This window comes from Rhincodon typus, chromosome 12 (genome assembly GCF_021869965.1).
Source record: "Rhincodon typus isolate 14 chromosome 12, sRhiTyp1.1, whole genome shotgun sequence".
Classification (NCBI taxonomy): Eukaryota; Metazoa; Chordata; class Chondrichthyes; order Orectolobiformes; family Rhincodontidae; genus Rhincodon; species Rhincodon typus.
Window position 1 is genome coordinate 67,313,503 of NC_063343.1, and position 12,387 is coordinate 67,325,889.

General features: G+C 39.6%; 1 protein-coding gene across 1 annotated transcript in view; it reads left to right on the forward strand.

Moving 5' to 3' along the window:
- Nucleotides 1-2,541: 2,541 nt before the first annotated feature.
- Nucleotides 2,542-12,387, forward strand: part of LOC109913491 — a 111,416-nt gene continuing 101,570 nt past the window's right edge. Inside the window, exon 1 of the mRNA XM_048603502.1 lies at nucleotides 2,542-5,079. Coding sequence (XP_048459459.1) covers nucleotides 2,703-5,079 — 2,377 coding nt within the window. The 5' untranslated portion in view covers nucleotides 2,542-2,702. The remainder of the gene's footprint in view (nucleotides 5,080-12,387) is intronic.

Sequence of the window (12,387 nt, forward strand, 5' to 3'; positions counted from 1 at the left end):
GTGTCCCAGGTAATATTCTGGGGACAAAAACAAAGTTGCTGGAAAAGTTCAGCAGGTCTGGCAGCATCTGTGAAGGAGAAAACAGAGCTAACGTTTCGGGTCTGGTGACCCTTCCTCAGAACTTCTGGGGACCTTGGTTCGAATCTCGCCATGGTAGATGGTCGAATTTGAATTCAATAATAATCTGGAATTAAGAGTCCAATGGTGACCACGAAACCATTCCTGATTGTCATGAAAAAAAACCCATCTGGTTCACTAATACCCTTTCGGGAAGGAAATCTGTGACCCTTACCTGGTCTGGCCTACGTGTGATTCCAGACCTAAGGCAATGTGGTTGACTCTTGACTGCCCTGCAATTAGGGATGGGCAATAAATGCTGCTCTAACTAGCAACGCCCACATCCCATGAATGAGCAAGAATTTTTAAAAAGTATCTCCTTACAATCTGTTCGGCACTCGTCCCTCAATCTCTCTCTAAAAGAAACCAGGACGAAACACATCACTTCAAGCCATAGCATCATCACAACAGATAATGAAAGATGAATCGGGTGTGATATTTGTCCCATCTGGAAGCATACCCTCCGTTTCTTACGTTCTGAAGCAATCGTAAAAGGAAGGCATTTATATGTCCACATTTCCAAAGTCACAGACTAAGAGAAAACGACTGCAGTCAGCATGCTGCATTTCTGCTATCTCTCAATTTGGCTACCGAATCCCCCCAATGTCATGGTAACTCAAATAAATCCTCTCCAGGACAAACACATCATAATTGCATCTGGTTAATGTGGCCCAGATCAAGAATTGAAACTCTAGAAGAGAACCCCTGACATGACTTTGTGCACAATGTCAGTCAGACCCCTTGGTTGAGAATATTTGCTTATGTTAAGTAGTCGCTAAATGGTTGCTATCAACTAGTCTGATACTTTTCGTATGTTATCTACGATATATAAGCAAAGTATTAGTATGTCAAACTTGTACTTTTAAACTCGATGTATTTGTTAATAATTAGTTGTGAATGTCAAAAAGCATGTTTCCTTCGCAAAGAGGGGAGTATTGGAAATCAATGTCACTTCAAAACTGCGTTTTAGTATTATTTACTATGTGGCATGAGATTCAATTTAACTGCTGTTACAACAGAAACTAACTTTGGATATTGTTAGCACATGAAATCAAAGGAAAAAAGGCACAATGATCATAAGAGTTACTGAGGTCCGGATGCCTGATTTGCCGCTGTAGGTATCATATTATCAATGTATCATCTGGTAAAATAATTTACTGTTGATAAATGAATGATAAACTCCTCTTTAGTGGGAACAGGCTGGTGACAATGGTCATCCCAGCATCATAAGTAGCTGTCTATGTCATTGACTTAAAGTTTTCAGATTAGTGATTGGTATAGTACAGATTTCCAGTTCACAAAATAGAATATATTGAGAGGTTTAGGTGGAAAGTGACTGTGAGAGAGGGAGACGTTACAGGGACAGGTGCAACACTTTCTTTGGTTCAGGCCAAAGATTTGAGGGAAGAATAAAGAATGTTCCCATTACAGCTTTACCAAAGATTGTGAAATATCAAGGATGAACACACCAGCACTCTAAATCATAATGGTTCTCAGGCATCTCATCTCCATTCTACAGAAAAGTTTCCAAGTATTTAAAACGTTCTTGTCTATGAGGGGTTGTATATTTCTTTTCTTCCTTGAATTAAGTTATATATCGAATCTAAAATGCTGCTTCACGATTAACACCATAAACCATCTGAAAATTGCACAGAAATGGTAGACTGGATACATTAGACATCTACCCTACCAAAGGCCAAATGGGCACCATCATCACAAATTTCATTGTTGGGAGTTGCAATGAAATTTAGTAATGATAACAAACTTTATTGTCTTGTGACTTCATATTGATGTCATATGTTTTCTTCTTGTCCATTTTCTCCTCATAAGTTTGGTTCTAAATGGAGAAAAAAAATATTTCAGCAAATTCACAATCTAACAAGAGAAATTGTTTCCTTCACAGCCAAAAAGACGTAGGGGCGCCCAATAATGAAAAACAGCAGAAAGATGCATTTAGAATCGATACCACCTCATCACGGATTCGTTTTTCAACACTTCACAGATCTTTGAATGAGATTGATTTAATCAAACAAACCTGGATGAAAATCCTGAAGTAATAGCACTGACGGTCCTTAAATAATTTCGTCTGGATTCAAGATAATTTATTTCTAAATTGCACTATCGTTAAATGTCAATGGTGAATTGCAAACAATTGAAGTTCGTTCAATAAAAATAAATGTAAAAATTGGGAATATGAGACAGCGCAAGAGGGGATTTTAATTGTGCACCATTAAATACAAGAGTCATCGGTATTGTAACTCCCTCAGAGCAGTTTTGCTTTAAGAAATGCCTGGTGCAATTATGGGTAAGGACTGTTTGTGTCGCTGTCTACCAATAGGAAAACCATACGCTGCAAGAGATCTACCCAGCCTCCTCCTTTAATACGAAAGACGGCGCAGAATCAAAGAGCAGGGCAAAGTCGCCCGCACCTAAACCATCCTGCGCTGAAAGGTCAGTTCGAGATTTATTGTTTTAACGTCGACATTTTTTCATCAGAAAATGTATTTCATTTCATTGAGAGCTAGATAAGCCGAAGAGATAGGACGGCATTTTGGCAGATTTGCAATTGGGTCTAATCCGGAACAATGGCGAAAAACCTCAGGCGGCTGGTCTATTTTGTGTTGCTGACTTGCGTCTCGGATTTAATTTGCGGTCGACTACAATACGTGATTCCCGAAGAAATGGAGCGCGGTGCTTTTGTTGGGAATATCGCGGAAGATTTAGGCCTAAGCATTGGAGAGATGTCATTTCGCAAATTTCGGCTCGTCTCTGACGACGGAAAGCAATCACTGAAGGTGAACATGGAGAATGGTATTCTAGTTGTGAACGAGAGAATTGACAGGGAAACTCGCTGTGGAAAAAGAGCGACTTGTTTTGTTTCTCAGGATGTAGCGGTAGAAAATCCATTGGAAATGTACCATGTCGACGTGGAAATATTGGATGTAAATGATAATTCGCCCACATTTCTCGAATTCAGATACACTTTACAGATATCTGAGTTAACTGGAGCAGGAGCTCTTTTTCCACTCGAGACTGCGCACGATGCGGATGTGGGTACAAATGCAGTAAATAGTTATGAAATCAGCACAAACAAGCACTTTGGTTTGAAGACTCACACCAGAAGCGATGGGAGTAAAATTGCAGAGTTGATGTTAGAAAACCCCTTAGACCGTGAGCAAGACGCAACTTTTCACCTGACGCTGACGGCCATTGACGGTGGAATTCCTCGAAAATCTGGTACTGCAGAAATAGTCATCACTGTACTAGACGTAAACGATAATGCCCCAGTATTTGATCATCAGTTGTACAGGGTTAACGCATTAGAAAGCTTACCTAAAGGTAGCTTGATCATAACGTTAAATGCTGTTGATTTAGACCAGGGAACAAATGGCGAAGTAAAGTACTATTTAACCAGCCACGTTTCTCATAGGGTGAGGGAGTTGTTCAGTTTAGACTCTGAAACTGGACATATCAGAGTTCAAGGATCACTGGACTATGAAGCGGAGAAAGTTTACCAACTTGGAATACAAGCTGTGGACGATGGCATGCCTGCATTGGTTGGACGCACCGAAGTTCTTGTTGAATTAATTGACATTAACGATAACGCGCCTGAGTTAAAAATAAGTTCGCTATCCATTGAAATACGCGAAGATGTTACAAGTGGGACTGTGATCGCTATAATAACCGCAATCGATCGTGACTCCGGCGAAAATGGACAAGTGCAATGTCAGTTGCAACCAAATATTCCTTTTAAACTTCAAAGATCTTCAGACAAACAATACAGTTTAGTGGTCAGCGATACGCTGAATCGCGAAATCTCTCCTTTCTATAACATCTCCATTTCAGCCTGGGATGCAGGGTCACCCCCTCTTTCTACGAATAAAACTATCCACATTTCGGTTTCTGATATAAACGACAATGCGCCACAATTTACACAGTCGTTATATCATGTGTTCTTGATGGAAAACAATGCTGCTGGTGCATCAATATTTGCCGTTACCGCTTTAGATCCTGATTTGGGCAAGAATAGCGAGATATCGTATTTCTTATTGGGCAGTTTCATGCATAAAACTGGCGACTTTCGTGTTGGCTCCGAAAGTGGGCACATTTACGCGCTCCGCTCTTTTGATTACGAAATACAGAAAAATTTTCAGATAAACGTTCTGGCTCAGGATTGTGGAACTCCCTCACTGACCAGCACTACTCTCGTGAGTATTGTTATTCTGGACCAAAATGACAATATGCCAGTCATAGTATCACCTTCAAACGACAACAGTCCGTTTGTGATTGTACCAAAGTCTGCAAGTCCCGGATATTTGGTGACCAAAGTAATTGCTACTGACGCAGATTCCGGACAGAATGCACGACTTTCCTATCAGCTCATTGAAGCTACTGATCACAGCGTGTTTAGCGTGGGATTTACCTCTGGCGAAATTAGAACAATTCGAAAATTTAAGGAACAAGATGTTGTTAGACAGATTATTGTAGTTTCGGTCAGTGACAATGGACAGCCGAGCCTCTCCAGTACAGTCTCAATTCAGATTACAGTCCAAGAAAACGTTACTGAAAATACCTTTGAACAAAAAATCAAACCTAGAAATCCAGAATTATTTTCAGATTTAACTTTTCTGTTGATCATAATTTTTGGATTAACTTCCTGCATATTTCTGTTAATAATACTTTTTCTGATCATTGTGAAATTCAAACAAGACCGGAATATTTGCTGTTGCATGTCCAGAATCTGTTACTACGGACAGAGGAATTCAACCGATGCCCCTCAAAGTACAGCAGTTCCAACAGCAAATTTAAATTATCTAGATTCTGTTCAAACTCTGCCTATTCGGGAATCATATAATTACACCGTTTGCCTCTCACCGGAATCCTCTAAGAGCGATTTTTTGTTTTTAAAACCGTGTCACCCGAAGTTGCCTCCGGATGATATTAATATCCGTGACATCGAGCGTTAATGTAATGAATCAATAATTATTGCAATCAAATTGCAGTTTCTACATCTACACGTATGCAAGAAAAGAGAAATCCAACGTTCCACGTATGATGTTTTTTGGAGTGCTGCCTCGCCTATGCATCGGTCGAGGCGGACGAAAACTTTGCAGATGCAATGTCTGAAGTGCTACTTTGTGATTGGTATTAACAATAGAACATCTGCTGATCTTTTTAAGAGATTTAATCTTTACAGTTGAAGTACAGAAAATTATGACAGTAAATGCATGGTGACAGGAACAGCTTGCTATGGAACATGCTATTTTCAGCATCCTACACGCTATTTAGGTATTGTAGTTTGACCAGTGCTTCTCACGCAAAAATTCACATTTTTTGAGTAAAGTATCGTCATTTTATAAATATTCCAGTGTGATTTTAATTTTTCAGAACAAGTTAAGAAAACATGGCTGTACGCACAAAATTCTGATTAAGTTTGAAGAAGAAGAAAAATCGAATATGGAGCATGTCTCGGACTTTAGTTTCCTCGCGGCTGACGTGATTGCATTTACATGACAATTTTTCACCACTTTACGTAACAAGAAACTTTCCACTTTGGCCTAGAAAACATTCAAATATTCTTATCCCAGCATCTTTGCAGGAAGCCTATAACAAAGACTCATTGATGCTCTGGAAGACAGAAAAAAAAACACCTCGTCTCAATCTCATATGGGAACACCTGATTTTTGAAAATAGCGACCATTAGTTCTTCAAAATCCCACAGGCTGAAACTTTTGTATATAACAACCGTTAGTTCTTCAAAATCCTGCAGGATGAAACTTTCTCTCCAGATATAGAGTATGCAGGGTGGTTTGATCATAGAGTAGGATAATAGGTCGGCACAACATCGTGGGCCGAAGGGCCTGTACTGTGCTGTACTGTCCTATGTTCTATGTTCTATCTACCCTATCATATTCGTCAGAATCTTGGTTCAACGAAGTCAGCTCTTCACCTTCCAAACTCCAATATACTCCAACCTGCCCAAACTTCCTTTCTAAGACATTCGTTCATTACAGATATTACTTCTCTTAAAGGGCCATGAATGCATGGAATTAATTTTCCCTGATCGTGGTGGACACCAGAACCAGGAATGATTTTAAGGAGGAGATAGACAGATGTTTAATCATGTTTAATTAACACTGGGTTAATTGGTTACGGGAAGTGGATCCTAAAATGAAATTGAGGTCAAGTTGTGTCAGCCGTGATTATACTAAATGACACAGCAGGTTGGATGGGCTTTTTTTTTCCTATTCTTTCACAAGATGTTAGTATTGCTGGCTGGACCTGCACTTATTGCCCCTCCCCAGCTGATCTTGAAATGGATGTTGGTGAGCTGTCTTCTTGAACAACTGCAGTGCAGTGGCGGTGGGTAGACTCAAAATGCCGTTAAGGAGGGTGTTCCAGGATTCTGACTCATTGACAGGGACCGAAGAGCCATATATTTCTCAATCAGTATGGTGAGTGACTTAGAGAGGAATTTGCAGTTGATGGTGTACCCACGTAACTGCTGCTGCTGTCCTTCAAGATTGAAGTGGTCGTGGGTTTGAAAAATATTGTCTAAGGATTTTGGTTGAGTTGCCTATGTCTGCTAATAGTTTTTATGTTCTTATAGTACTCAATTAGCTTCCCAAAGTACTTGGTGTATTTAGTTTCGTTATCCATGACAATTGAATGTAGGCCAAATGGATCTTCTTTCAGCTTGGCAAGATATAATAAGCAGTGTGCCACAGGGATCAGTGTTGTGACGCTAACAGTTTATAAGTTGTATAAATTAGCTTGATGAGGCATGTAGGTATGTTGGAATGTAAGTTGAAGTACGTAAGGAGGCGGCAAAATATATTTAGGTTGTCTGAGGGAATGAGCAAATATGTGGCAAATGGACTATCATGTAGGAAAATTTAAAACTGCCCATCTTGGAGTACAAAGAAGCATGGTATCAATATGATGAGCGTGTACAGGATTCCGAGATTAAGAGGATCTGGTGTCCTCGACGATGAATGACGAAACGGTTAATGTGTAGGTATAGCAAATAATTGGCGAAGTAAATAGTATGTTATCATTTATTACGAAGAATATTGAACGTGAAAGGTTCGGATGAAACAAAGAAGTGAGGATTTCGATCATCTGAAGCAAGCAAAAAACAGGAATTGCTGGAGAAACTCAACAGGTCTGGCAGAGCCGTAAAGAGTAAATACATTGGATTTATCCGTCCTGTGGCCCTTCTTCATAAATGATAGCAGCTAAGAAAATATGGCATTTATGCTGATAATGTAAGTATGTGGGGGAGAATGGGTGTTGGAGGCAGTGGGCAGAGAGGTGGAGAGGGAGCATAGAGAGGGAGATGAAAAGGTAGGCTGACAACGGAGTTGTTTCAGATGGGGAAGAAGAGATGCTAAAACAGAAATTGCTGGGGAAATTCAACAGTTCTGGCAATGTGTGCAGGCAGAAATCAGAATTTACATTTCAAATCCAGTGATGCTCCTTTAGAACTAATTGTAACAAGAAAAAGTACTATGTATGCTGAGGACAAGGGGGTGGGTGAGGTGGTTGGAAGAAGTAAGCAGATGGTTGAAGACGGAGCCCGAGAGAAAGAAAGGCAAAAAGATAGGTGATAGTAATCCAGGAAGGAGAAACGTTGATAATGGTGACAATAACTAAGTGAAAATAGGTTGGTTGTGCTGAAAGCAGATCGATGACCGGAAGCTAAATATGGGATTATGAGGAATGTGAGTAATTGGTCATGGGTTGGCTGGATTGAAAATAACTCATTTCATGACAGGACCCGAGGTGTTGCTTAGATAATACACATATACGAAGGTGGTGCCGCTGTAAAATAGTTAAGCACGAATTTGAATCCTAAAGGCTGTAAGAAACCTAAGCAGAAGAAGTGATGTTACTCGTCCAGTTTGAGTTGAACCTCGCTAGATCACGTTAATAGGCCTGAGATTAAAAAAAACATTTTGCCCAAGGAACACGGCAGTGTGTTGAAGTGACAGGCAAATGGAAGCTCGGTCTTATTTTTTAACGAACAGAATATTTGTGTTCCTAAAAGCAGTCACCCAGTCCACAATTTATCTCTCCATTGTGGAGCACACTCCATTGTGAGCAGTAAATACAGTATGCCATGTTGGATGATGTGCGAGGAAGTTGTTGCTTAACTGGAAAGGTTTTGTCTGGGACTTTGGATAGTGAGGTGGAAGGAGATAAATGGGCAAGTGTTGTACCTTCTGTGATTGCATGGGAACGTGCTGAGGTGGTTTAAGGAGGTGTTGGGAGTGACAAAGAAATGTGCCAGGGTTTCCTACGGAAAGCGGTAACTGTGGAATGCTGACAAGGGAGGGCAGATTAATATTTGTCTTGTGAGGCATCCGCTGGAGGTGGCAAGTAATTAAAAAAAAACTAATGAAATATTTTGTTTTATCCCAAGAGAAATTTGTAATTAAAACGAGGAGGTTATGCCCTCTGTGATAAAGGGCACTGGTAAAATCGCATCTGGAGTACTGTGCACAACATTAGGGAACTTATTAAAGGCAGTATAGAATTCTATTGAAAACAGTTTGGATAACGCATAGTAGACTGAAAACAAGAAGTAGTTGTTTGTCGTATGAGGAAAGGTTGGATAGTCTAGGCTGCTGTGCTTGAGGTTAGAAGATTAAGAGTTTAATTGTTTGAAATGTGTAACATGCTGAGGAGTCTGGACAGGACAGATATTAGAACAGAGAACAGTGCAACACAGGAACAGATGCTGAAGCCCACCATGTCTGCACCAATCATGATGCCTAAAAAAAAAACTAGCCACATCTACCTGCATATGGTCCATACCTCTATTCTCTGCCTCTTCATGTGTCTGTCTAAATGCATCTTAAGCGTGCTATACTATCTGTTGAGAATGTCCCCCACCACTAAATTCAGCAGGGCATTCCAGGCACCAATCAGCCTCTCTGTAAAATAAAACATGCCTCGCACAACTCCTTTGAATTTTCCCTCTTTCACCTTAAACATATGCCTCCTAATATTTAAAATTTCCATCCTGGGAAAAAAAGGCTCTGACCCTCCACTCTTACCCATGCTTCTCATAATTTTATATACTTCTTCGGTGTCGCTCCTCAGACTCCGATACTCCGCTAAAAATAATTGGAATTTGTCCAGCTTCACGTTATAGTTAATTCACTCTAATCCAGGCAAAATCCTGGTAAACCTCCTTTGCACCCTCACAAAAGCCTCCACATCCTTCCTATAGTATGACGATTAGAGCTGCATACAATATTCCTAATATGGCCTAACTGAATGTTTATACAGCTGCGCATGACTTGCAAACTTTTATACTCAAATATCCTTACTGGTGAAGGCAAACATGCCATACGCCGTTATCACCTGATCTGCTTATGTTGCACATTCAAGACGCTATGGACTTGTACCTCAAGATTTACCTGTATATCAATACTGCTGAGTCCTGCCATTTAATATATACTTTCCTTTTGAATTCAGTCTCCCAAAATACATTAGCTCACATGTCTGGATTAAATTCCAGTTGGTATTTCATGTCCCAAATTTTGCACCTGATCTATATGCTGCTGCATCCTTTGACAAACTTCTTCACTCTTCACAGCTTCATCAAATTTCATGCCAAACGCAAACCACCTGCATTTTTATCCAATTAATTTACATGTGTTACAAAAAAAAAGCAGTCTCAGTGCTGATCCTTGTGGAACACCACTGGACAGAAAGCTCCAGTCAGGAGACAAACACCCTTCACGTCTGCACTACAAAGCCAATATTGTATCCAACTTAACTATCACCATGGATCCCATGTGACTTAGCCTCTGGACCAGTTTACCACGAGGAAACTTGTCAAATGCTTTAGTAAAATCCATATTCACAACGACCATCAATCTATACTAATTAATTATCTTTGCCACGTCCTCAATAAGTGCAATGAATTTTCTGAGAAAAACTCTCCCCCTGCACGTTGCCGAGCTGACTATCCATAACAATTCTATTCTGTTCCAAATGTGAGTAAATCCTGTCCTTATGAATCTTCTGAAATAATTTCCCTGCTACTGATTAAGACTCACCGATCTACAATTTGCTGGACTTTCCTTGTAGTCTTTGTTAAACAAAGGAAATATGTCATATATTCTCAAGTCTTCTGCGACCTCGCCTGTGGCTAAAGTGGATGCAAAGATCTGAAAGACCCAAGCAATCTCCTCACTTACGTTGCTCAGTATCCTACACGAGATCCCATCAGGTGCTCAGAACTTATCTACCTTAATGCTTTTCAAGATACCCAACACCTCCTTCCTCTTAATATCGACATGGTCTAAAATATTAATACAACTGTCCCTAATCTTACCATTACCCATGAGCTTCTCCTTGGTGAAGACCCATGCAAAGTACTCATTAAGGATCTCATGAAATTTCTCTGGCTTCATATATGTACCAATCTATAAATGAGGTATCACTGTTTAGAAATCACAGCTTGCCCATTTAAAAATTAGGAAAATTTTCTTTCTCTCTCAGTGGGACGTGAACCTTGGCAGCTGTCTTTCTGAAAAAAAGAGTAGATATAAAGTTCTTGAATAACATGAGCTTAATGTGTATTTGAGTTTACAATCAGATCAGTAATAATTTGAGTGAACAGCAGAGCAAGATCTTGAAGCTTAACAGTCTACCTCTGCTCCTCATCCGCCTGTTCCTGCGTACGTTTGCATGTTATCATGCATTTCAGAGTTCCCAGTGTTTCACCTTTTACATAATGCGTTTCTATCATATTATTCACACCAAAATGAAAAATTTTCATATTTTCCCACATGAATCTCCATTTGTCATATCTTTTCCGCTCACATGATTCATCTGTATTTCTAATCTTCTTGTGTCTTCGTTACAACTTACTTTTCTATCTACGTTTGTTAAATCAGAAAACATACCAACCGTATCTTCAGTCCCTAAATCTATTACGGGTACTTAATACGCAAACTTCTGAAATGCTTTCACCTATTTCTGTTGGGTACACTTCATTACATATAGCCAAACTGTAAAATAAGGCCCATTTATATCTCCAGTCTATCTCATTGTAGCCTGACAATCATTCTCTGTATGCCAAAAATACTAGCCTTTACACCATAAGCATTGTTTCCAGCATTTACATTTGATGTGACATTTCATCAAACGTATTCTGGAAATCAACGTATAACAGCAATCCTCATTATCCACAGCACGCGTTATCTCCTTAAATAACTCCAACAGTTTGGCCAGGCAAGATCTGCCTTTCACAAAACAGTCTGCATTGTCTGATTGCCTTAAACTTATCGAAGTGCTTTGATATCACTTCTTTAGTCATTGATTGCAAAATTTTCCCCGTGACAATGTTTAGTTAATTGATCAGCAGACTCCTGCATTCTGTCTTCCTCCCGTTATTAGTGAAGGAGTTACATTTGTTGTCCACGAATTAATGGGATCTTCCCCGAATCAACTGAGTTTTGGAGAATTGAATTCAAAGGAACAATTATTCCATTAGCAATTTACTTTATAATCCTAGGATGAAATTCGGCTCCCGGGCACTTCTCAATTTACAGATTTGACAAATCACTTTTACCACTCCTCTGACAGTTATGATCACACTGCGCTCTCCCTCAAGCCCATTTCATAATTTATATCTGTTTCTGGAACGTTTCTTGGATAAAATATAGTGATGGCCGATGCAAATTACCTGCTCGATTATCTCCCTCACCCTAAAAAAAGGTGAAGGATACTCATAATTATTCTAGGTAAATGATTTCCAAAGCCTTTACAGTGCATTTTCAATGGTTGCCCTGTAAGTTATTTTTAATCATTCTGGACATGTGAAATCTCCAGTAAGAAGATCTTGTATTTGCACTTTTAAACCTTCAAGACTAAAAGTTTAAATTAGGAACATTTAAACATTCGAGAGTAAGCCCCACTGCCGAACTGCTGTGCTGCATCTGCTGATGATAGTTATTCGACACGTTTATAGAGTAAAATGTCTTTGCAGTGGGCATGAAGGTATGGTGATATATCTTGAGGTTGTCTTTTCACATAATAGGACCATACTCTCCAAATACCTGTAACCTTAATAACTCCAGATGATTAATATCATGGATTTGATTTGCCTTGTGTAAAGAAAATAGAAAGTTCCACTACACCATGTTGCGTGGAATAGGAATGGTTGGGTGTGATTAGAAAGACCCCACAGCATCACGTAAATCTCGTGTCAACATTAATGCAGGTCACTTGTAGGTAAAAATGTACCTT